This window comes from Scyliorhinus torazame, chromosome 8, assembly GCF_047496885.1.
Source record: "Scyliorhinus torazame isolate Kashiwa2021f chromosome 8, sScyTor2.1, whole genome shotgun sequence".
Classification (NCBI taxonomy): Eukaryota; Metazoa; Chordata; class Chondrichthyes; order Carcharhiniformes; family Scyliorhinidae; genus Scyliorhinus; species Scyliorhinus torazame.
Window position 1 is genome coordinate 52800320 of NC_092714.1, and position 26755 is coordinate 52827074.

A 26755-nucleotide genomic window follows, 5' to 3' on the forward strand; every position below is an offset into this window, starting at 1 on the left:
TGAATTGACCTGGTCCACTTTCCTCTGATTTTTCTTCACTCCTATTCTCTCTCTCTCACTACCTGCATCTTCTCCTATGAGCAGTACCCTAGATTTGGCCATCTTCAGAAATCCTGCAACGTCTCAACCTCTTTCTTAGGTAAAGCTTTCTCCAATAAAGTCCTTGCAACCTCTAATATCCACATTATCCTGTCTGTTTTAGGTCACCCTACTATCCTCCTCTGTCCCTGTATTTTCAAACACTCTCAAACTCCCAAATTACTCTCCTCTAGTCTCCCATCTACCTGAATGCATACACTGCACTCAACTTGCACAATAACGCCATTGTTTCTGCAACTTATATGTCTGAATGCAGTTAACACATCTCCTGTAATGTCTTTCCATCCTGCCTCTGTACAGTCACATTGGGCATATCGTAAGGCTTGATACTTCTCTTTCTTTTCCTTGTCCACGTACTATCCCTTCATCTGTAAAGACTTAATTACCTGCAAAGACTTGCATTCAAAATATCATCTTGCATCATTGACTTTGTCTATATATATGTTTCTGGAACCCACCTCTTCATTCACCTGAGGAAGGAGCAGTGCTCCGAAAGCTAGTGATTCGAAACAAACCTGTTGGACTTTAACCTGGTGTCGTAAGACTTCTTACTGTCCTTTGTTGGTGGCTTAGTATCCCTCTTAGTGCTGCCTTCTGCCTTTGGCGTCACACACAGCGTTCCGCTTCTTTCTGTTGGGGTCTTTAGTTTTTTGTCATTGGTGGAGGAGGGGGGGCTGCGTGACCCCGCCCCTCCTCTCCTTTTGCCCCATGTGTTCCACTCTATGGCCCCCTTGGGGTCCCTTCTTTCCCTCTCTTCCTCCAGCTCTTCCTCTTGTGTGTGCTTTCCCTTCTCTTCCTCCCTCCCTTTCCCACCCTCCTCTCTTTCCACAGTTACTGTTGACCTCAAACAAGTCTTGGAACAGGCTGATGAATAGCCTCCGCATGTTGTGGAAGCCCTTGTCCGACCCTCGGTTGGTGTACTTGATCTTCTCTCGGTGAGGAATTTGAAGAGGTCTGCCAGCCAGTCTGCAGCTGTGGATGGCGCTGCTGATCGCCAGCCGAGCAAGATTCCCTGGCATGCGATTAAGGAAGCAAAAGCTAGGGCATCCGCCCTCCTCCCCATATGTAGTTCTGGCTGGCCGATACCACTGAAGACTGCCACTCTCAGGCACAGCTCCACCCTCACCCCCACAACCATGGACATTGCCCTAAAGAAGGCTGTTGGGAACCCAACAAGTCTGGGACAGGCCCAGGATATGTGGATGTCGTTGGCCGGGCTTCCCTGGCACCGTTCACATTTGACCTCCACCTCCGGGGGGAAGAACCTGTTCATTCAGGTTCTGATTAGGTGAGCTCTGTGTACCACTTTAAACTGCATGAGGCTTAGCCTGGTGCAGGAGGAGGTGGAGTTGGCCCTACTCAGTGCTTCGCTCCAAATTCTGCAACCCACTCCTGTCCCCAACTCGTCTTCCCATTTTCATCTGGCTTCGGCCAGTGGTAGTCTTGCCCTATCCAGTAACCATCCGTATATATTCTCACAGTTTCTCCCCTCCTTGCTGTCTGTGTTTATTTGTTCCTCCAGTAGTGTGTCTCTTGGGGCCCTGGGATACCTTGCCGTCTCCTTGCGGAAAAATAGTTTAATTTGGAGGTGTCCGAGTTCCTGTCCGGTCGGCATGTCCAGGTCCTCCGTCAGTTTGTCCAAGGTCACGGGTCTATCTCCTATGTAGAGATCCCTGACCGGTAGCGGCCCCATTGTCCTGTCTCCAATTTTAAAATGTGGCGTCAAGCATGGCTGGTGGGAATCCGTGGTTGCTGCAGGTGGGGGATATACCGGTTCATCCGAAATGCTGCCTTATTTGGTTCCATGTTTTCAGAGTGACCGCCCGCCACCACTGGACAGGATGTGTACTTTGTTGGGGGGATGGGAGTTCTGTATTGGCGAGGGCCATTCCCTTGCAGGAGGACTCCTCCAGCCTTACCCATTCCGTGTTTGGTTCTCGTATCCATCCCCTCACCCACTTGCATCCCATTTCAGTAGATCCTTTTTAACTTCCTCCACTTGTGAATCCGAGAAGGCCTCGCTCTTGCCCGGGTTGGGTTTGTAGCCTGAAAAGACTCCAAACTCTTCCAGCAGTTGCATGATTGCTTTCAGACCATTGTGTGGGTCTGAGATGTAGAGGAGCAGGTCATCTGCATAGAGTGACACTCTTATGCTCTCTGCCCCCTGTTTGGATGCCCTTCCAGCTTTTCGCATCTTGCAGGGCGATTGCCAGGGTTTTAATTGCCAAGCCGAACAAAAACAGGGATAATGGGACATTCTTGCATTGTGCCCCGATGTAGCTGGAAATATTCAGAGCTGATGGTGTTGGTCCGAACGCTCGCCTTGGGGGCGTTGTACAGGAGTTTCACCCACGAGGTGAAACCCATCCCCAACCCAAACCACTATGAGGTACTTCCATTCGACTCTGTTGAAGGCCTTTTCTGCATCGAGGGAGACAATCACCTGTGGTGTTCCCCCCAAGGGTGTGGTCATTATTGCATTCAGCAGCCGCCTGATGTTCACAGTTAGCTGCCTACCCTTGACAAAGCCCTTCTGGTTTTCTGCGACTACCTCTGGTACAAAGTTCTCCAATTTCTTGGCCAGGACTTTCGCTAATATCTTCGCATCTCCATTGAGTAGCTAAATGGGTCTGTATGATCGCATTCCATCGGGTCATTTTCTTTTTTGGATATCAGTGATATTGTGGTCTCTGTTAGCATAAGAGGCAAGGTGCCCCTCACTAGCGAGTCTGCAAACATGTCCCGTAGGTGTGGGGCCAGGGCTGGTGTGAATTTCTTAGAGAGGTCCGTCAGGAACCCATCGGGTCCCGGTGCCTTCCCTGCCTGCATGGAGCTGAATCTCTTCATGATCTCTCCCACTCCATTGGTGCTTCAAGCTCCCCGTCTATCGTCCCTCACAACTGGCATGTCCTGTCCATCACGTAACCATTTCATCCGCGCGTCGCCGTCGGGTTCGGAGGTATACTGTCCTCGGTAAAAGGTCTTGAACGTTCGGTTGACCTCTTTTAGCTCAGTCACCAGTCTGCCTCTGCCGATCCTCACTTGAGCTATCTCTCACCTTGCTGCCTGCTTTGTCAGCTGGTGAGCCATTAGACGGCCAGCCTTTCCCCCATGTTCGTAGATGGTCCCCCGTGTCTGGGGGAGTTGGTGCACTGTTTTCCTGGTGGATAACAGGTTAAAGTCCATCTGTAGCTTTTTTCTCTCTGCCAGAAGCTCTACAGTCGGGGCCTCGGAGTACTTTCTGTCGATCTCCAGAATGCAGTTGATCAATTGTTGCTTGGCCACCCTCTCTTCTCTGTCTCTACATGCCTTGTAGGCTATAATCTCTCCCCTAATCACCGCCTTCAGTGCCTCCCAGAGCGTGGAAGGTGAGACTTCCTCCCTCTGGTTATTTGTGATGTACTCGCCTACGGCTTGTGATTTCTTATGACAGAAGTCCTTATCGGCCAGTAGGTCCGTGTCCAACCTCCACATGGGGCATTGGGCACGGCCTGTTTCCAACCTCACGACCATGTAGTGTGGAGCCTAGTCCGAGATAACTATCGCGGAATATTCTGCTCTTACTATTCCTGGAAGCACCGCTTTTCCCACTGCAAAGAAGTCTATTCTTGAGTACTCTTTGTAGACCAGAGAAAAGAACGAGAATCCCTTCTCACTGGGGTTTAAGAACAGCCAAGGGAACCGCCCCCATCTTCTCCATGATTGTTCCCAACTCCCAACCCATGCCCGTCTATTTCCCCGATCTGGTGTTCAATCGGTCCGTCAGCGAACACAGTTAAAGTCACCCCGTTTGATCAATTGGTGCATATCAGTGTCGGGGATTTCCGCCATGGTGTTTTTAAATAAATATGTGTCGTCCCTGTTGGGTGCGTACACATTTACCAGGTCTACTGGTGCCCCGTCCAGGACACCCCTGACCATGACGTACCATCCCCCTGGGACTGTAACCGTCCTTGTCGCGGTGAATCTCATCCTCTTGCGAATCAGTATGGCTAATCCCCTAGTCCTCGTCCCGTAGCATGAATGGTACGTCTGTCCCACCCAGCCCTTACCCGCAGTTGGTCCTTCTCCCTCAGGCGTGTTTCTTGCAAGAAGACTATGTCGGCCTTCAAACTTCTAAGGTGGGCGAAGACTCTGGATCTTTTCACTGTGCCGTTAAATCCCCTGACATTCCAGGTGATAACCCTGGTGGGGGGTTTCCTGTGGGATCAACAATCCTTACCTGGTGGAACTCCGGGGTCTCCCTTTGTTCGGGGGCCATCCAAAATGGCCGCAGTCACCAGTCTCACCATGAGGTTGAGCCCATGTGCTCCGGGTTTCCCTTTGTCCAGGGAGTCTCCAAATTGGCTGTTGTGGCGCCATCTTGTTTCCTCAGCCCATTCCTCACCCACCGAAGCCCGATGCGGAAACCATCTCATTCTCCCTGTTCTATTTCTTTTGTGGTCTGTCCCCCCATGCCCCATCCCCCCTTCCTGCATCACCATTTCCCTGTCTCCCCCTGTGCTTTCCCCTGCTTCGTCCCTGTGCGCCCACCCCCGACCAGGTGCTCCCTCCCTGCCGGGAGGTGTGTTGCGGTCCCCTTTGCTTTCTGTCTTCCCGTGCTAGCTATTTCTGCTAGTGTGGTGGCGCCAGTCCTGCCCCTACCTTATGCCCGCTGACTGCCCGTTTTCCCTGTCTAACCTCTCGCCTGCCTTCCCCTGTTCTCGCTTCCTTCTGCGACCCATTCCTCTCCAGGTGGTGAGGGGGGGGGGGGAGGCTGCTGCTTGGGTCGTTGGTCTCCCTTTCTCCTAGGCAGCCAGGGATCTTTCGCTTCTTGGGTCCGCCGCCTGACCCGCCTGCTGCTCGTGGCTTTTTCCACAACTTCCGCCATTTTTTCAGCCCCTCAAGCTCCTGTTTGCTGGCATACTCTTGTGGTTGTTTTCTTCTCGTCGTTGAGGTTGTTTGGTCTTCGGATTTTGGGCGATATTCGACTAAAAGTGCCCTTTTTGGTTCTGGTTTGGAGGAGAGCAACCTGATGTGCGTCCGCTCAACACATCACCGTCACTGGAAAATTGACTGTGTTATAAAATGGCAAGTGTACAGATTACACCCGGTTTCAGCTTTTGTCCGCTATTGCAAAGGGGATGAAAAGTAAGGTAGTCTTGTTACAACTTGAGAGGACATTAGTCAGACCAAACCTCAAGTACAAGGTACAATCTTGGTCTCCTTTCCTAAAGAGGGATATAATTGCATTGGAAGTAGTTTAGAGAAGGTTCACAAGGCTGATTCCTGGCATGAAGGGGTAGTCTTATGTGAAAAGGTTGAGGAGGATGGTCGTATACTCATTGGATTTAGAAGAATGAGAGATTATCTTATTGAAACGTGAGATTCTTAGGGGGTTTGACAGAGTGGATGCCGAGAGAATTTTTCTCTTTGTGGGGGAATCTAGAATTCGGGATACAGTTTGAAATAAGGAGTCTCCCATTTAAGTGGGAGATAATGAAGAATTTATTTTCTCAGATGGCATTCTTATCCACAGAGCTGTGGAGGTGAGTCATTGAATATCTTCAAAACTGGGCTCAACAGATTTTTGATCTACAAGGGAGTCGAGGGTTGGTGGTCGTTGGGCAGAAAGCAGGAATGTGGAATAAAGACCACATTTAGATCAGATGTGATCATATTGAATGATGGAGCAGGCTTTATGAGCTGGATTTCGTACCACTATTTCTTATGAACTATTTTTTGTATTCTGTAGACTTCAGAAAAAATCATTCAGCTGAGTGTGGGTTGAAAGATACATTAAAATTCTCCTTCATTTTTAAACACAATTTTCAAACAAAAATTCACAACGAGCTATGTCATTTCTAGTTTTGTAACGGTTTGAAAAGGTTGATGCCCTAAACAAGTAATTTAAATTTTGAAAGTAAACAAAATTTGTGTGAGGAAATGGAAAGGAAGAGAATGTTGGAACAAGGGATGGCAAGCTGAGAATGAGAGCCAGAATTCTCTGGCCGTTGGGATTCTCTTTGCCCGTTGGCAGTGCACCACCGCCTGCAGGTTTCCCGGCGCCATGGGGTGGCTTCAATGGAAAATCCCATTGACAAGCAGCAGGAGGAGAGAAACGCTCCGCCAGCGAATGGCATGTCGCCGAGGTGCACGTGGCTGGGGGACTGGAGAATCCCACCTGAGATGTGTCTCATCCTACCTGCCTTTAGGGGGAGTAATTCAATGTCCGGCATGAGTGCATTTTGAATCTTGTCCAAGACTTTGGCGGGGGGGATTCTAATCTTTGAAGCATAATTTTGAAATGGATTTTCCATTTTTCTCAAATTGCTTTCTCTGTTTAACTTTCGGTTTGAAACCAGCTCTGGATAGTTTGACAACTACACCTGATCTCAAGGATAATCAGAGGGTGCCTGCACCTTTACTAGTTTCCGCTGTTTCTCCAGTTGAATCCTGTGACTCCAACAATAGAAGTGAAGATGAACCTGAAAATGAGGAGACTAGCCAGATCAAGGTAAGTAGCGTACAGTGTGAAATACTATTTCTTCAACAACATTATATTGTCATTTTATAGTGTTGTGATTTAATTGCATGGAATTATTATTTTTAACAAAGTCTGCCCACTTCAATACATTTTCATTTAATGAGTAAACCCTTGTGGGTCATATGCAGCCGAGGCTTTTTGCATATGTATAGATGTATAATTTAGTTCATTTAAGAGTGGATGGTTAATTAGTGAATTGGACATAATGTTTTTAGAATAATTTTGTGTAAGATTCATCAGTGGAGAATCTTATTTAAGTGTAAGCTGTACATGAAGGTTTATTTTCCAAACATTTTTTAACTTATTCACCTGTCTCTCCGTTGAAACATTTGTTGCCGATTTCTAGTTGGCGAGAGGTGCTGCTGACCTTCTTTCTGGACTGCTGAATTATTTGGTAATGGTGCTTCGCAATGGTGTTAAGTATAGTATAGGGGGCGGGATCCTCCCAGCCTGGGGCCGGGTCGGAGAATCCCCGCAACTGGGCACCGGAGCCCCACCGCCGGCATGCGATTTGGCGCCGGTCGCGGGCCGCTGTACGCGGTCGGGCCGCCGATTCTCCGGCCCGGATGGGCCGAGTGGCCGCTCTAAAAAGGCTAAGTCCCATCGGTGCCATCCACACTTGGTCGCAGCCGGCAGGAACTCTGCCTGTGGGGGGGGGGGGGGACTCCGATGGGGCCAGGCCCGCAATCGGGGCCCGCCGATCGGCGGGTCGGTCCCTCATTCCCCGGGCCTATTTTCTTACGCGCCACACCCTGAACTCCCGCGCCATGTTGCGACGGGGCCGGCGCGTTGAGGAAGGCCACCGCACATGTGCGTGTTGGCGTGGCGCCACTGCGCGTGTCCTCGTTGACGCCGGTGCCACTGCGCATGCACGGATCCCGCGGTGCACAGTCCGCGCCGGGATGGGAGGCCGCTCCAGCGCCATGCTGGCCCCCTGTAGGGGCCAGAATCGGTAAGCCCAGCGGCCCGTTCACGACGTTGTGAAATGCGACGGCGTTTCCGACGGCGTGGACACTCTGCCACCGAATGGAAGAATCCCAAATTTCAAAATGTTGTCCCAGCAACAATGAAAGAACAGCAATGTATGTCCAACTCAGGATGAGTTGTGATTTGCTAAACAACTTGCAGTTGATGATGTCTCGGTTAATTTCAATCTTGCCCTTCGTCGTGGTACTTGTCCTCAGAGTGGGAGATGTTGTTGAGGTAGGTTTGCCAAGTTGTTGTGGTTTGTCCTTCATACTGTAACCATGGTGTACCTGTGGTGGTGGGAGTGGATGCCAAGGTACCAGTCAAGCAGAATGCTTTGTCCTGGATGTGTTGAGTTCCAAATGGTTGTTGCAGCTACAGCTGTCCAGTGGTCTGCTACTGTTACCAGTAGTGACCCCATGAATATTAGATTTGTATTTTTATCTGTCCTCCAGAATTCATGTCTCCTTCATCTTGGAAAGCTGACAAACCTTTTCACGTGAATGATGTTGAGTGTGACTGACAAGAAACCTTGGTGCAGTCGGGTTGCACATTTTATTTGTTCTCCCTTGGAGATAAACACTTTGCCATTAGGTGGCATCCAAATTATTCTGACCCAATGGTGTTGACACTAATCCTGTCAAGACAGTACTTTAAACTATAAAGAAGGGAATACATGTTTTATGCTCGTGTATTTTGACAGCTTTGGTACTCTACATATTTATTTATCAATGTTGTATTCTTAGTTTCTATTAACGATATTCAGTACAGCTAATAAATATCTCCTTTCCATGATACCCGTATAAACTACAATAAAATAAGTACCTATGATGATGCAAAAATTAGCCAACAGCTCTCGTGGCCTCATAGTTGTCAGTTCAGTTTAGGTAATTGGAAGTTTTGCTTTTGAGTCAGAAGGTTATGAGCCCAGGTCTTCGTCCAACACCTTGTTGTGGCTGACATTTCAGTCCAGTACTGAGGGGGTGCTGCATTGTTAGAGGAGCAGTCTTTTAAGTAAAATGTTAAACTGCATCCTAGGTCTATCTGTTCCAGTGGTTGAGTTAGATGTTTAAAATGTCATGACACAATTCAAAAAATAAGCAGCTCTGGTATTCCACGTAACAATAATTATAACACAAAGGGCTTTGTGATGTTTCTAAAATATGCTGAGATGCTACATAAATGCAATTTTATTCCATTGTTCAAATAAATAATTAGTTGAGTAAACAATGAAACGGGTTAATTTATAAAGTAAATTGTTTCTACTTCTGGGTTGGACGAGAAAGGTGTAATATATTGTGTTGCTGTCACTCGTTTCTATGTTTTATTTGCAGATTTTGGATGGAATGATCGATGCTTGTGTCAACACTGATGATGTTGATTTTAAGGTATTTTGAATAATTACCTTTTTTTGCCTTTCTCCACTATAGTTAACCCAGCTTTCATGCTCTTTTTTTCTCCTCTGCAATGTGGGTTTGAATTTGCCTCAAACTGATGTGAAGTCGTTTCTCTGTGGGTCCTACGTGAAATGAGTTCAGTAGTTTCAACTCCGTTCCTACTGGGATTGAGTGCAACACAAACGTTACCCATATCTTGACACCCACGGCCAGAGAGGCCTAGAGGATTGGTGAAGTGAGAGGTGAAAACACTTGCATCGTTAGTACACAGATAATTCAATTGTTCGTCACACAGTTTGAACGTGGTCTCATTTTGCTGTGTAGTGTACCATGTGATGGAGAAGATAAGCATTTAAAATCTGTCTCTTGATGACCTATACAGAACTTATTCATAACATTTCATGCATAGTTCTCAAAATTGCAATATAAAGGGTTTTTCAAAATCCAATCAATTATCCTTTGATTCGACTAAATTCTATTATTCTCTACAGGAGACTTTTAAGAAAGTGGAGGAAGAGAGGAATGGATTGATACATACCATTGAAGACCTGCGTGACAGCTGCAAACAAATAGAAAATGAAAGCCATCTTGAAACTAAAGCATGGAAACGAAGAATCCAAGAGAAAGAGAAACAGTGTGAGGTATGTGCCATACTTGTATCATTAAACAAACATGAAGAGGCAATATGAAGCTAGAGTGGTTCTATTTTAAAGGAATAAGACACTTGCTTTGTATTTTACCTATGTAGAATTACATAGGATATATGGCACAAAAACATGCCATTTCACCCAACTAGTCCATGCTGGTGTTTATGGTCCGTCCACTCGAGTCTCCTCTATCTTTTCTCATTGAATGCACCACTGTAACAATCTATCTCTTCTCATACGTTTTTCTAGTTCCCCATAAATACCTGTGTATGCAAAGGTATGTCTGATGCACTGATTACAATACTTCAAGTCAAAAACAGGGTGTAGAAATTTGTGTTGTTGCCACTTGTTTTAATCAGTGAGCATGTTGGAATGTGAAGAATTACTTGGTTTAAATACTAACCCACGCTTAGGTACATTTTAGTTATTTGAGGAATTTCTCTACTGTAAAATGAGACGTCATATCACTCTAGCATCCAAATGCAAGGAAAAAGCATTTGTTAAAGTTATATTTGTGTCACACACATCACGCAATGACCAAGTCCAACAAGATAGAATCTAACCAGCGCCTCTTCACATTCATTGACATTACCATCGCTGAGTTCCCCACAGTAAATATGCCTGGGCGGGGGGGGGGCATTGTCATTGACCAGAACTGGACCAGCCATATGTGACTGTGACTACAAAATATAGGCCAGAGACTGGAAATTTTCAATGAGTAACTCATCTCCTGTATCCTCAAAAGTCTGTCCACCATTTTTAAGACACAGGTTGGGCGTATGATGGAATACTCTCCACTTAACTGGATGAATGCAGCTTCAAAAACTCTCAAGAAGGCCTGCATCATCCAGTGCAAAGGACCCTGCTTGATTAACACCCCATCCACCACCTTAAATATTTACTCCCTCCTCCACCGACATTCAATGACTGCAGTGTGTATCATCTACAAAATGCACTGCAGCAACTCACTCATTGAACAACAAAGACTCTACATGATTTTGTCATGATCTCAGTCGTGAATAGTCATCCAAAAATCTGATTATTTACTGAAAAAATGAAGCCACAAGATTCCATAATTTAAAACAAAAGAGAGTTTACTATACAAGAGTCAAAACAAGGCAGACACTAAAAACTACCTTGGGCACCCACCTATATTCTAAAACCCAGAATCAATATAAATTAAACAGGTATTAATGGCAATTTGCAATTGATTAATCATAGTCATAGATATAAACTATAAATTACACGTTAAATGGCAAATACAACTTACACAAATATTAGAATTGGCTCAGCAATCTACACAGTATATATGTCATCAATCTCAGTCACAAAATTTTTCGAAACTCCATCTTCCTGGTAAGGAATTTCAGCTCCTCTTCTAGAATTTAGCCTGATCCCAGCCAATAGCACACAACCAACTTGAGTTCCACGGGAACGGTCTCTCCTTAAAAGGCTCAGCCTGGAGAACCTCCTCACCTCTGCTTATGATGGCCTAGATCCACCAATGTTACTTTGAGTAACAGAAATAGTTGTATATTTGCTTAGGCGCAGCTTTTGTATCTAGTCTCTGTCTTCTTTAGCCTGCCTAGAATACAGCTTGGGATCATCATCTGAGCTCTAATGCATTTGAATTTATTGTCACGCGTACTGAGGTACAATGAAAAGTATTGTTCTATGTACAGTCCAGACAGATCGTTCCATACATGAAAAACATAGGACATATGCTAAATACACAATGTAAATACGTAGACATAGACATCCGGTGAAGCATACAGAGTGTAGTGCTATTCAGTAGAGAAGATGTGTGCAGAGATCAGTTCAGTCCATAAGAGGGTCATTCAGCAGTTTGGTAGCAGTGAGGAAAAAGCTGTTTTTGAATCCGTTAGTGCATGTTCTCAGACTTTTGTATCTCCTGCCTGATTGAGGAAGTTGGAAGAGAGAATAACCCGGGTGGAAGGGGTCTTTGATTATGCTGCCCACTTTCCAAAGGCAGCGGGAGATGTAGTCAGACTCAATGGTTGGGAGGCAGGTTCATGTGATAGACTGGGCTGTTTTCATGACTCTCTGTAGTTTCTTATGGTCTTGGGCTGAGCAGTTGCCATACCAGGCTGTGATGCAGTCAGATAGGATGCTTTCTATGGTGCATCTATAAAAGTTGATAAGAGTCAATGTGGACATGCGGAATTTTCTTAGTTTTCTGAGGAAATATCGGTACTGTTGTGCTTTCTTGGTCGTAGCATCGACGTGGGTGGATCAGGACACATTGTTGGTGATGTGCACACCTAGGAATTTGAAGCTGTCAATCATCTCTACCTCGGCACCATTGATGCAGACAGGGGTGTGTACAATACTTTGCTTCCTGAAGTCAATGACCAGCTCTTTAGTTTTGCTGACTTTGAGGAAGGGCTCTTGTGTCCTTTAATATGGTTTCAGCCAGTTTCAGTCCCCCAAAGTTTTAGTTTCTAATCTCAATTTCAGTCTTAGCTTCCTTAGAAATTGGAAGATTCAGTTTCATTTCTCCGTGTGGTGGCGCAGTGGTAGCATTGCTGCCTCATGGCATCAAGGACACGGGTTCAATCCTGGCCCCGGGTCACTGTTCGTGTGGCGTTTGTACATCCTCCCCGTGTCTGCGTGGGTCTCACTCCCGCAACCCAGAGATGTGCAGGGTAGGTGGATTGGCCACATTAAATTGCCCCTTAATTGGAAAAAAAATAATTGGGCACTCTAAATTTATTTTAGAAAAAGGTTTCCTTTCTCCGTTTCCCTTTTCATTTTGCCTCAAAAATAATAAATTTTGAAACCAGAGATTTCTCCATTTTTTTATTCATTCATGGGATCTAGGCATCACTGGCTAGGCCAGCCTATTGCCCATCCCTAATTGCCCTTAAGAAGTCGGCGGTGAGCTCCCTTTAACCGCCGCAGTCCATCTAGTGGAGGGACACCCACAGTGCTGTTAGGGAGAGTGTTCCAAGATTTTGAATAGGTGATAGTGAACATTCCTGAACATTCCACGTGAGAAGAGGGCCAGCAGAATTTAAATATGGCCTTGCGATGAAAGTCAGATGAAGGCTTCCCATTGCTGCTGGTCTGCAAGATATTAACTCACCAAAGTGGTAGAGTGATGGTTATGTTACTAAACTAATAATCTAGTCACCTGGACTAATACTCCAGAGAAAATTAGTTCAAATCCCACCATGGCTATTGGAGAATTTGAATTCAGTTTTTTTTTTTAGTATCTGCCATCATGAAACAGTTGTATCATTATATAAACCCAACTGGTTCAGTAATGCCCTTTAGGGAAGATACCTACTGTCTTTATCAAATCTGACAATGCTTTGTTCTGTTTTATGTGCCTTAATCTAAATTTGGACTGAAGCTGTTTGTTTCCATACAATAGAACATTACAGCGCAGTACAGGCCCTTCGGCCCTCGATGTTGCGCCGACCTGTGAAACCGCTCTAAAGCCCATCTACAGTATTCCCTTATCGTCCATATGTCTATCCAATGACCATTTGAATGTCCTTAGTGTTGGCGAGTCCACTATTGTTGCAGGCAGAGCATTCCATGCCCTTACTAGTCTCTGAGTAAAGAACCTACCTCTGACATCTGTCTTATATCTATCTCCCCTCAATTTAAAGCTATGTCCCTCGTGCTAGACATCACCATCCGAGGAAAAAGGCTCTCACTGTCCTCCCTATCCAATCCTCTGATCATCTTGTATGCCTCAATTAAGTCACCTCTTAACCTTCTTCTCTCTAACGAAAACAGCCTCAAGTCCCTCAGCCTTTCCTCATAAGATCTTCCCTCCATACCAGGCAACATTCTGGTAAATCTCCTCTGCACCCTTTCCAATGCTTCCACATCCTTCCTATAATGCGGCGACCAGAATTGCATGCAATACTCCAAATGCGGCCGCACCAGAGTTTTGTATAGCTGCAAGATGACCTCATGGCTCCTAAACTCAATCCCTCTACCAATAAAAGCTAACACACCGTACGCCTTCTTAACAACCCTCTCAACCTGGGTGGCAACTTTCAGGGATCTATGTACATGGACACCGAGATCTCTCTGCTCATCCACACTGCCAAGAATCTTACCATTAGCCCAGTACTCAGTCTTCCTGTTATTCCTTCCAAAATGAATCACCTCACACTTTTCTGCATTAAACTCCATTTGCCACCTCTCAACCCAGCGCTGCAGCTTATCTATGTCCCTCTGTAACTTGTAACATCCTTCCGCACTGTCCACAACTCCACCGACTTTAGTGTCATCTGCAAATTTACTCACCCATCCTTCTACGCCCTCCTCCAGGTCATTTATAAAAATGACAAACAGCAGTGGCCCCAAAACAGATCCTGTGGTACACCACTAGTAACTGGACTCCAGTCTGAACACTTCCCATTAGGCACCACCCTTTGTCTTCTTCCAGCTTATTCTTTCTGTAAATGAAGAAATAAAAATATTTCATTTAAATATTGTCCTCCTTGACCTGAATTGTTTCAAAACATTCAACAGCTAATACAATACTTTTGAAGTGCAGTCATTGTTTGTAGGGAAACATGGCAGCTAATGTGTGCACAGCAAGCTCCCACAAACACGTGTGTGAAAAATGGCCAGACAGTGGGCAAGATTCTCCTTCGGGCAACACTGAAATTGGGAAAAAGATTAGGTGGAGAATCAGTCTTGACTGCAAAATCATGGCCAATGCTGGGTTCACGCCAAATCGCAATTCTCCAGCACCCCGACAGCAACCTCAATGCGTTCTACTCCACACGTACAGTAAACATTGTTTGCATACCATTAGGGGGCCTAACCCGGTATTCTCTGGGGCCTCCGTGATCCTCAGCCTCCACTGGGGGGGGGGGGGGGGGGGTGAATTCCCAACAGCGAGGTTCACTTGTGCTTTTAAAAATCAGGAAACAGGGACTGTGACTGATGAGGGAGAGAGAGGAGGTAGGACATGCAGAGGCTCGTTCGTGGGCTGCCAGTCCTGACACTGGTCAGCTGGCTGGAGGTTGGTGGTGGTGGCGGGGGGTGACCAGGCGACGGTGATCTGTGGGACCACGGTGACCCCCGACGGGACTGGGGCAGTGTCCAGGACGGACCGCCATTGCCGCGGCATTCAACGCAGACATCTTGCCGTGCACCCCACTGACCACCCACCGTGGCCCGTGGTTCTGCAGAGTGCCACTAGCCATATGGGTACCCCCACCCCAGCCCCCACTCCTCAGCCACTTGAGACGCAGTGCTAACCACTGCACCACCACGCCGCCCTCCCCAGCCGCCACTCAACACCCCACCAACCCCGCACTCCACCCCTCATCAATCACCCCCGCACTCCACCCCTCACCCCCATACCGCGCACTCTGCCATACCAACCCCCCCCCCCCCCCACACACACCCCCAACCAGCCGCTATCTGCCAGCGGGGCATCACTGCCCGCCCAAGAGCAATGACCACAGTAGTCCTTACAGGGGGGCCCCGGACACGGGCCAGGGCTGCAGGGGGCAGGGGGAGACATGTGAGGGCCGGGTCCGCAGGGCTACCGTGTAGCCTGTTGGGGCTCTTAGGCACGGGGGTACATACCATGCTAACATGTCTAACAGGAGGCAGCCGGTGAGGACAGCGAGCAGGCCCGCCAAACAGGCCGAGGAGAAGGTGCAAAGGAGGTGCCACATGAGGCCTAGCATGCACCGGCAGCAACTATCATTTGCCGACTTGCCGAACTGGGTATGCAGTCGAAGACTGGCTGAGTAGAGGGACCATGCAACATATCTGCCAGCTCTTGGCGCACCTTGCACCGTGGGGGAGTGGTGGAGGACACACGCTCCCTGTGGCTGTCAATGTGGACCGGGATGCCCGAGCAATGGGGTTCACCGCCATCGCCAAGGTACCCCAGGTCCAGGGGTGAACTAAGGTACGCATGTTGCCCTATGACCACCTGCAGATGACAGACTGCTCTGAGGCTAACCCCTGAGGTTCCCCCGCAACCTGGCATTGCCAGTCCTGGCGGCCCGCTCACGTCTCAACCGGGGTGCATGCGGCCATGGAGCGCAGAGAGTGGGCCACCTCCATCTGGGACTGTGCCACATCACCCAGTGACTGTGCTACTACTTTCTGGGTGTGTGCCACATCAGCCAGTGACTGTGCCATCTCAGTATGGGACTGGCCCACCTCCCTCTGGGTCTGTGCCATGTCAGCTAGTGCCTGGGCAATTCCTCCGACGCTTTCCGCCATGGCCCGCTGTGACTGGTCCACACTCAGGAGTGCCTCTGTAATGCCCAGGTGGCTCTGGGACATGGCTGCCTGTGCCCTAGGCGTTGGACATATTGACCCATGGCCGAAACCTTTACTCCCAAGGCCACCACCGCGGACATCATCCGTGCACTGTTGGCCTTCGATGGTCGGTATCACTTCCTGCTTCTGCACACGGTTGGATCCATAGCTGCATCTGCAGGTGCTGGATGCTCGCCGTCATCCCCTCTTGTAGTCCCTGGCTCTCAAACTGCATCTCCACAATGGATGGGGCCGTCCGCTCCAGAAGCCCAAAACCCGTCTGGAAGGCAGCTAGTTCCTGGGGTCGGCCTGCCCTCCGACCGTCCACCGCCTCGGGAGTTCTTACTTCTACCTGCTGTACCAGATCACATGTGTGGTGCGCACCAGATGGTGTCCCAGGAGCCTCAAGTGCCCAACCGAGGTGAGTGTCTCTGAGATAGTGGAGGCTGTTGGAGACAGCTGTGGCGGGAGGTCAGTGTCATATCCGGACTCGAGCTCCGGGGTGTCCCAGAATGCGAGGCAATTACTCCCATCCTTGTTCTGGCTGTGGCTGGCGTCGGGGGACACCAGAACGGCCCACATCATCAGTAGCAGCTCCTGCAAGACACAAGATAAGTCGCATAATTGCATCATGGGTCGGGAGGGAGTGGGAGAGATGGGAGTATGTGGGGGTTGTTTGGCGAGGGAAGACTGGGGTGTAGGCGGGTGGTGGAGAGTGGGTATGGGAGGTGACACGTGTGCCATGGGAACTGCAGCTCAGCAGAGTTTCGGGGCAGCATGGTGGTGCAGTATTCCGCACTGCTGCCAAGGACCCAGGTTCAGTCCTGGCCCCGGGTCACTGTCCGCGTGGTGTTTGCAGATTCTCCCCGTGTCTGAGAGGTTATCACCTCCACAACCCAAAGATGTGCAGTGTAGGTGGATTGGCCACGCTAAATTGCCCCCTAATTGGGAAAAAAAAAAGAATTGGGCACTTTAAATTTATTTTTAAAAAAGCTCATCGGGGTCGCACTTCCTCGCTCTGTCCTCGGGCCCACTGACTACTTCCAGTGCCCACAGTGCACGCATGCAACCCAGGGGGTGGGTGGTTGGTGGCTTCAGTGGCCAGGGCACCTGCCATGGCGGCCGATCTGGGTGCCGGCATAGGGTGTGAGTTCAGCCAATCTCCTGGTTGGGGGAGTTACGGGTGGGTTGGGGGTTGAGGCCAGGGGCATAATGCAGCCTACTTATCCTGGCAGCCCTGAAGAGGTCATGCAGTTTTACCAGCACTGCTGGCTGGTCCGGACGGTAGTGCCCACGGCGCTGACGACCTCTGCCACCTGCACCCAGGCCCGGCGAATGGCGACGGCTGGCAGCCTGCTTCCCACCCGGGGTACACGGTCGCCCGCCTCTCCTCCACGGCGTCCAGCAGGGTCTTCAGTTCCACATCGATAGTTCTCGGGGCTGCGTGTCTTGCTGGCTGGGATGCTGTATGTGGGGAGTGAAGTGTGTATATGCAGCTGCAGCTTGTTAATTCAGAACCCGGCAAATATGGCACCATTTCTCATTGGAATCGATTGTATTCTACATGGCGCCAGTGCTCGCCCCTTAATGGCTGTGTAATTGGTTCAGGTGCGGTGCCAGTTTTGCTGTCGTAGAACTCTACTAATCCTGCCCTGGCGACAACAGTCTCAGGAACGTAGGGGCTGGTTTAGCACAGTGGGCTAAATAGCTGGCTTGTAATGCTGAACAAGGCCAGCAGCGCAGGTTCAGTTCCCATACCGGCCTCCCCGAACAGGTGCAGAAATGTGGTGATTAGGTGCTTTTCACAGTAACTTCATTGAAGCCTACTTGTGACAATAAACGATTATTATTATTATATTATTATTAGAATCCAGCTGACTGTGTTTTGGTAGTGTTGGTTGAAGAATGATAGAGCCAGGACACCATGGAGAACATCCCTGGCTCTTCTTTGATCTTTTATGTCCGCCTGAGAGCGTTGACAGGACGTTGGTTTAATATCTGATCTGAAAGAAACAATTCAGTTGAATACTAATACCCAATAAAGGTCAGGGGCAGACCCACCTCTACTTGGCTGGCTTACCCCACAGCCATTGGGCCATTAATTGGCTTGAGGTGGGCCTTCCGCCTCCACCTGGCAGCTCTTTGGTCCCAGCAGTGCCATTTGGAACGGTGACCACCCCTGGGCCAGCAGTCAGCCCTGAAGAAGGCATTCACGATTGAACTCAGACTTTAAAGTATGTTGAGTGTCTCACTGGAGGCAGGTTAGCAATGGGGCAAGGGAAGTTGGGGTTGGGAAGACTTTGGGGTGAGGGAGACCCTCTGATGGACACAGAAGATCCAAAAAGAGGTACCCCATCTTGACTGGCCCCCAGCCTGATGAGTGAAACCTGCCAGACTGCAAACCTGTCATAGGCCCCTCTTACCACGGGTATTATCCCAACATTGACGGGCGGACGCCCTTAAATAAACAACAGTTGGCCTTTATGGACTTCAATTGGTCCATAGGCAGACTGGTCTCCTGATGCCTTCCTCGCTGCTTTTACAATTACAGAGGGGTCAGGTGAATATGTGCCTGGAATGGTGTCCCTGCACAGTGCTAGTTCTAAGGCTCCTCCTCCACCCACCACTTGCCAACCTGCCATAAAGTCCAGCACAATATATTTACCAACACCTACTAAAGAACTATGTTGAGACTCCCCACACCAATGTCAGCTCTTAGAATCAGCTGAAATTGAGCAGAGTGTCAATACGGGCTGGACCCAGATCCACATTGCAGAGGTAAAAGAGCAGTGCGCTCACCCTGAGCCACTTGTCTTCACAATTTAAACTTTAAAATCCCTAATATAGAAATGTGCTTTTAATAAAAGTAGTTTTCAATGAGAATTTGGACATTTGAAACATAGCAGGAATTTCTTGCTGTAATTAATGCAATGAACCTTGGGGTGATAGATATTGATAATATTGATAAAATATTAAAACATGCTGCTGTGCAGAGAGACCTGGGTGTGCTAGTGCATGAGTCGCAAAAAGTTGGTTTACAGGTGCAACAGGTGATTAAGAAGGCAAATGGAATTTTGTCCTTCATTGCTAGAGGGTTTAAGACTAGGGAGGTACTGCTGCAATTGTATAAGGTGTTAGTGAGGCCACACCTGGAGTATTGTGTTCAGTTTTGGTCTCCTTACTTGAGAAAGGACGTACTGGCACTGGAGGGTGTGCAGAGGAGATTCACTAGGTTAATTAATCCCAGAGCTGAAGAGGTTGGATTACGAGGAGAGGTTGAGTAGACTGGGATTGTACTCGTTGGAATTTAGAAGGATGAGGGGGATCTTATAGAAACATATAAGATTATGAAGGGAATAGATAGGATAGATGCGGGCAGGTTATTTCCACTGGCGGGTGAAAGCAGAACTAGGGGGCATAGCCTCAAAATAAGGGGAAGTAGATTTAGGACTGCGTTTAGGAGGAACTTCTTCACCCAAAGGGTTGTGAATCTATGGAATTCCTTGCCCAGTGAAGCAGTAGGGGCTCCTTCATTAAATGTTTTTAAGATAAAGATAGATAGCTTTTTGAAGAATAAAGGGATTAAGGGTTATGGTGTTCGGGCCGGAAAGTGGAGCTGAGTCCACAAAAGATCAGCCATGATCTCATTGAATGGTGGAGCAGGCTCGAGGGGCCAGGTGGCCTACTCCTGCTCCTAGTTCTTATGTTCTTATGAACCAGTGAAAGGATTTAACATCAAAATAGATTTTCTGAAATTGTTAATGATATCACATCCGCCATTTCACATAGCTAAATTATCAAAGACTGCAAAGTGATGCTTGGTATCAATATTTAATTTTGTTTATCTGTCTTAACCATCCATTAAATCTATTAACCTGAACAACAATTTATTTCAAAGGGTACCATTTAGAATACATGGATTTGATGATCTAGACAATTATCTGGGGCTGGATTCTCCGTTAGCCGACGCCGAAATCGGGAAACTCGATTGGGTTTAGAATAGCTTCCGACGCCGAAATTGCGGTAGATGCCGGTTTGACGCCAAATCGAGATTCTCCAAACCCCCCCTATAAATGGGGTAAACACGGCCCCCGCCGCGCAGCCTGAAAGTACAGTAGGCTTATCATTAGCGGACCTGACACCCGATGCTCCGGGGCCTGCGTGATTCTGCGCCTCGGATTGGCTGATTTCCTGACAACGTGGTTCTCTTGTGGTTTTAAAACCTGCCGTTCTGGCTGCTGAGCGAGAGAGAGGAGTTGGGAAATGGCGTGGATTGACTGCGGGCTGCCGGCTAGGCCACCGGTCATGCTGGCTGCGGCGGGTGCGGGGGGAGGGGGGGGGGGGGGGGGGGAAGGGGGGGGAATAGGCCGAGAAGCCGGAGTCCCCCCCCACAGGCCCCAAGGCATCGAACGCCATTAAGGCGGCCATCTTGCTGACCACCCACCCCGGCCCCTGGTTCTACACAGTGACAACGGCCGTATAGATGGTCCCCCGAACACCCCATCCAACCGGCAACCACCCACCGGGGACCACCCAGGGCCATACCGATGGTAGCCCCCAGTGAGGTCAGTGGCAGCCAACGATGCCCCTAGCAGCAGGGACGGGCACCAGGCGCGGAGGCACCCAAGGGACCGGGGTGTTGGGGGGGGGGGGGGGGGGGGGGTCATGCGTCGGCGGGACCCACAGTGCCAACCGGGGGCCACCGTGTAGCCCATGGCACCTGGTTGGGTACGGGAGCATGCGCCATGCTAACATGTTGGCCTTTCACCCCCTGCAGACAGCAAAGGCTTTTGGAGATCAACCTGCAATGCTGGCCACTGTGGCGAAGGCCGCATCTCTGCATGAAACCTTGTGGCAGCTTGAGCGGTGGGCCGCTCATAGAGGAGGCGGGGGCTGCAGAGGGGCAGTTGGCAGCCACTCAGGCTGGACTGCCGCCTGCCCAACAGGCTGAGGAGGAGGTGCCAAAGAGGCGCCAGATGAGGCCCCGCATGTACCGCAACTGCATGTCATTTGAGGACTTTTCTGACCAGGCATGCAGATGGAGGCTGCGGATGAGCAGAGAGACAGTGCGACATATGTGCCAGATGATGGCACACCTGGTACAGCAGGGGTATGGGGAAGGACACCCGCTCCCAGTGACCATCAAGGTGACAATCGCCCCCCCCCCGCCCCACCCAACCAAGGTGACGATCCCCCCCCCCCCCCCCCCCCCCCCCATGTCTGCGCCGCTGACTGGGTGACAGGGGTTACCCATTGTGGTCGTGGCTGATGATGCCTATACGGAGGCTACAGACCGACACGGACACCCCTACGATGATGCCCTTACAGAACCCAGGGGTGTTGTCGAGAGGTGCTTTGGGGTCCTGGAGATGCGCTTCAGGTGCCTGGACCGCTCTGGAGGGGCCCTCCAGCATGAGGCTAGGAGGTCACCCGCATCGTGGTGGCCTGCTGAGTCCTCCATAATCTAGCCCAGGAGAGGGACGATGTGCTCGAGGAGGATGCGGAGGAAGGGCAGGCCTTGTCAGACGAGGAGGATGCAGGGGAGGGGGACTATGAGTGGGACATCAGACCCGGGCAGGCACGGGATTCAGCACAATGCCATCAACAAGGCCAGCACGCAGGGGATGCACTTGTCACGACACGCTTCACCGACTAGGGGGGAGTGGGTCACTGGCCAGGGGCACAGACATCACCATCCCAGAAACACACACCCTCACCTCCCACGCCACCAAACCACCCGCATGCACACGCCGTCCATTATACATACCTGCGACGTAGGAGCTGGGGACACTGGATTGGCAGTGACAGCGAGTCTGGTCCTTGGGATGGATGACAGCCCTGCGATGAGCTCCATGCTCCACATTGTTTGACAATGTCTTGACTCATGCCCACAGAAGCACCTTCCACCTGTGTGATCTCTGCATGCGAGCTTGCCAGTCCATCACACGGTCCTGTTGAATCGCTGGGGTGGGGGTGCTGGAGATGGTCGGGGTCGGGGCGGTGGGGGGAGCATGGTCTGCCCACGGGGCCTTCACTCGTCCCCACCCAACACTCCCACTGGCCAGCACTGATCGCCCCACCCCCACACCCATCAGACAGAGCACAGAGGCAGGTTTGAATGGTGTGAACATGTGTTCATTGTGAACAAATATATACAGTCTAAGCCCTAGCCCCTATAACTAAACTGTGCCCTGCACCCGTGCCAACTTAACTGATGTCTAACTTTCTGTCCTTACGGGCCCTAACACTCTGTCTAGGTGGTTCCCCAGATGGTACAGCAGTAGTGGAGGCGGACTGCTGTGACTCCTGCCCTGCGACGTGGCACACGGTCTCCTGGGGCGACCCAGCCTGGATGGGTCCGGCTGCTGCTTGGGCGTCCCGGGTGGCGTGGTGCCACCCTGCTTTGCCCGCTGCCCACCAGATGCACCAGGGACATGAGGAGGGGAGTCCGAGGTGTTGCGGTGTTCCGGCACCGCTCCTGTGGGGGTCACCAACACGGGTCCCAGCACCACCTCCTCCTTTGGGGTGCCCGATGGTCCCTGGTTTACTCTATGGGATGAGTCTCCCCTGCCACCTGGCGCTGCGAGTCCTGGGGGCCCGCTCTGGCCTCAACAAGGGTCTGCACATTCGTGGCCATGGACCACATTGAGTGGCCCATCTCCATCTGGGACTGCACCACATAACGCTGCGACTGTGCCACCACACTGAGGGTCTGTGCCACTTGAGCCAGTGAGTGGGCCACGTCCCTCTGGGTGTGGGTGACGTCCCTCTGCGTATGGGCCACCTCCTTCTGAGTGTGCGCCACGCCGGCCTGTGCCTGGGCAATGCCGCCAACGCTCTCACCCTTGGCCCATTGTGACTGGGCCACGCTAAGGAGCGCCGCTGCCATGGCCAGGTGCCTCGGGCACATGGCTGCCTGTGAGAGGGCAGCCCTGTCATTGGCCTCGGCCCCTGCCTGCACAGAATGCCCCGGGCCTTGCACAAGCTGACCCATATCCGACACCTCGCCCCCATTGCCTCCACCGCGGCCTGGGTGGCACGCATGACCAGCACCACAACCTGCTCCTGCACGCGGATGTACTCCTCAACCTGGCCGCATACAGGTGCTGGAGGCCGGCCGTCATCCTCTCCCGTAGTCCCTGGGACTTTGCCTGCATCTGCACTATGGGTGGGACTGGATGTTCAGGAGCCCGGGACATGCCTTGGCAGTTGCTGGGGCCGGTCCGCCCTACGTCCGTCCGGCCCCTCGGCTCCTTTCTCCACCTGCTGTACCAGATGCAATGTGTGGTGCGCACCAGATAGTGCTCCAGGAGGCTCCTCACCAGTGTGTCCAACCGAGGTGATGGTCTCTGGGGTGGTGGAGGGTGTTGGAGACAGCTGTGATGGATAGTCTGTGTCCTCCCCTGACCCAAACGCCGTGGTGTCCTGGGACTCGGGCAGAGGGCTGGTGTTCCGGCTGCTCTTCTCGGCCGTCTGCGGGGCTCTGGCTCTGGCACTGGCTGGAGGCGGGGTGCCCCAGATGGACCAGGTCCCTCTCCGGCAGGTCCTGTAAGGCACAATATGGCATGTATGGTTAGACAACTGGACGGGGGGTGAGTGTGAGGGGGGTGGGTGAGGAGGGTGGCCGGGGGCACATATGTACCATGAGGATCCGCAACTAGGCAGGGGTTCTAACTTCCTCGCACGCCGACATCCTCCCCGTCGGTGACCTCCCTTTCCTCCGGGCCGCCGACCACATCCAGTGCCCTCTGCTCGGGCATGGCGAGGGGACGCAGGTCTGGTGGACCCCCTCCAGTCCCCTCTCCCGGCGGTTGTGCGTGGTCTTCTCCTTGTGGGGGTGGGGGGGTGCACACAAACAATGACAAGGGTTGGGTAGATGATGGCCTCGCTGGCATGGATGCAGGCATGACGTGCAGGATGGGAGTTCGGCCGTCTCCCAGTTTTGGGGGGTGGGGGGGTGGGGGAGGTCTGGGTTACATGTGTGTGCCAGGGGCACAGTGCTGCCTACTCACTCTGTCCGCCCTGAGGAGGTTGTGCAGTTTTTTCCTGCACTGGATGCCAGTCCGGACGACTTCACCAACGGTGCTGACCGGGTCTGCCACCTGCGCCCATGCATGGCGAACGGCGGCGCCTGACGATCTTCCACCCGGGCCGTGGTACAGGGTCATCACCTCTCCTCCACAGCATCCAGGAGAGTCTCCAGCTCAGCGTCCCGGAACCATGGCACTGCTCTCCTTCCAGCTATCTTGTTGGCTGGGATGGTGTGTGTGGGGGGGATGAACCGTTTAAGTGCGGCTGCAGCGTATGAGCCTAATGTGCGGCAATCACGGACCCGGCGGATCCGGCGCCGTTTCGCTTGCAAACGGTTGCGTTTTCCGTGACGACGGTGCTAGGCCCTTTAGAGTTGCTGAATCATTACACCTGTTGTGTCGTTTTTGCCGTCGTAAAAGTCCACAGTTTTCACGCCGGCGTCAGCACTTAGTCTCAAAATCAGAGAATCCAGCCCCTGAATTTTATATGCAGTGTTTTAAAGATAATTTTCAGCTCTTTACTATAATTAAATAAATATAACAAAATAAATTTAAAGCTTCCATTGGAAATGTTTTTGTCATTATTTTCATCACTAACATAATTTTGTACATTGTCTTGCACAAAATTAGCAGAAACTAATTGCAATTAATGCTAAATATTAGAAGTTTAAGAGATTAAACGAGATGGTTGGCCAGATGATTGCAGTGCTATAAAACTAAATTTTATGTCTTGTGGATTTGATCTTCCCATTTGGCTACAGAGAGATTTCAACCCTATGAGACAAGCATTTATCGTGCTCCCCGATCATTACTATGTCTCCATGAACTAGTCACTTTCAAGGTGAATGCTTTTATTTCTTTCTGTGGGACGCAACCTAATTTGCAGTCAGGATTTGTGGACACAATCCTGCAAGAGAGTAAACTCATTCCTCCTACAGGTGTATTGCTAATTGCTGGTCCTCCAGAGCATTTCACCTACTCGTGCAGCTTTTTGTTGCTTGTTTCAGAATATTTTGTTTCTGCAAGAATGAGAAATTCCACCATTTGGTAGAATTCTGACAGTAGGATTATGCGTCTTTTTATACATCTCCAGAGAGATATATTTGAAATATATTGCGCTATAAACATTAAGAGTACAATGCATCTCTGAGTTTAAGAATGACACATCAGAAAGGGAACAGGCTTGCCATTGATTCTGACGGAGAGGGGTGAGTGAGTGCACTGTGCTACCCATGTCCGCTTGTGCATTATGCTGACTATGTGGCTTTGTTGGACATGATCCTCGAGTGCTTGTTGCCGGGTGAGGAGGGAGGGATCAAATGCACCATTTGAACATCACAAAGCACAGGAACCAATTCTGAGATCAAATGTGGCCAGGTATGCTCGGCAGGTGGAACATTTCCCAGAGCATATCTGCCGATGAGGAGGAAATCCAGGAGCTGGCAGCCGGCTTTCAGAGACCACAATTCGTAAGCGCCGTGCAGAAGAACAGTTGTGCAACTTAAATTTCCCCTATCCTCCTGCCGCTCATACCTGCCCCCAGAGCAATGACTCGAGACTCCCTCTTGGCAAAAAACTGGCGAGAGCTCCCTTTCAGCCTGTTGTGCACCCTTGTCCTCTCTCTCTCTTTCCCTCTCTCAGACCAGTATATGTGAATTTGGGGTGGGGGATAGTTTTGTTGAACTTTTATATGCCAAGCTTGTTATCTTGGTTCTGACCGTAAGAATTTTCTCGACTTGTGCCCTAAACTGTATTGTCTAAAGCTGCTTTGCTTCATTGCCCAGCAAGGGAAGTTGATCCTGAATGCATCATTGAAAATTAGCATTGACAATTGTGTTGACAAAAGACATAGAGCATTCAATTTATAATTAGAAAACCTTGCAACCGAGACAAAAATATGAATTTTAGGAAAGTGGTGTATATTAGTTTGGAGACTAACGTCCAGTGGCATACCACAGGGATCAGTGCTGAGTCCCTTAATGTTTATGATATATATATAAACAATATAGAAGAAAATGTTGTGGGGGGGTGTTGACAGTGAAGAAGAAGGTCTTACGTTACAGGAAGATACAGATGGGCAGATCAGTGGCAGATGGAATTTAACCTGAAAAGTGAGATCATGCACTGTGGAAGGAGTAACAGGACAAGGGAGCATTCAATGAATGTCAAGACACTAGGGGCGTCATTCTCCGACCCCCTGCCGGGTCGGAGAATGGCCGTTGGCCGCCGTGAATCCCGCCCCCGCCGAAGTCTCCGGTACCGGAGATTGGGCGGGGGCGGGAATCGGACCGCGCCGGTTGGCGGGACCCCCCGTTCAATTCTCTGGGCCGAAGTCCCGCCCAGAAATTGCCTGTCGCGCCGGCGTAAATCAAACCTGGTATTTACCGGCGGCGCAGGCGGGCTCCGGGGTCCTGGGGGGGTGCGGGGGGCGATCTGAAGGCATTGGGGACATTTCCCTCATCAGTTGTGGTATAAGAACAGGGAGGTTATATTGGAACTGTACAGAACTTTGATTAGGCCATAGCTGGAATACAATGTTCATTACTGATCACCGCATTACAGGAAGGATGTGATTGCACTAGAAAGGGTGCAGAAGAGATTCACTAGGATGCTGCCCGGGATGGACCATTTTAGCTGTGAAGAGCGGCTGGATAAGATCGGGGGGTTTTCTGTGGAGCAGCAAAGGCTGAGAGGCGACCTGATTGAGATTCTGAGGGGCATGAACAGGGGGGCAGGGAGCAGCTGTTCCCCTTAGTTGAAGGATCAATAACAAGGGGATATAATTTTTCTGTGAAAGGCAGAAGGGATTTGAGG

The 26755-nt window shown here is 50.1% G+C and overlaps 1 protein-coding gene across 2 annotated transcripts in view; it reads left to right on the forward strand.

Moving 5' to 3' along the window:
- The window catches only part of LOC140427843 (E3 ubiquitin-protein ligase DZIP3-like), a 231092-nt gene that overhangs the window by 133899 nt on the left and 70438 nt on the right, over positions 1 to 26755 (forward strand). Inside the window, exons 13-15 of one of the 2 annotated variants that reach the window (XM_072513611.1) lie at positions 6444 to 6595; positions 8926 to 8979; positions 9480 to 9629. In XM_072513611.1, the coding sequence (XP_072369712.1) occupies positions 6444 to 6595; positions 8926 to 8979; positions 9480 to 9629 (356 nt within the window). Of the gene's footprint in view, positions 1 to 6430; positions 6596 to 8925; positions 8980 to 9479; positions 9630 to 26755 lie in introns of both variants that reach the window. The other variant, XM_072513610.1, reaches the window with a different exon arrangement.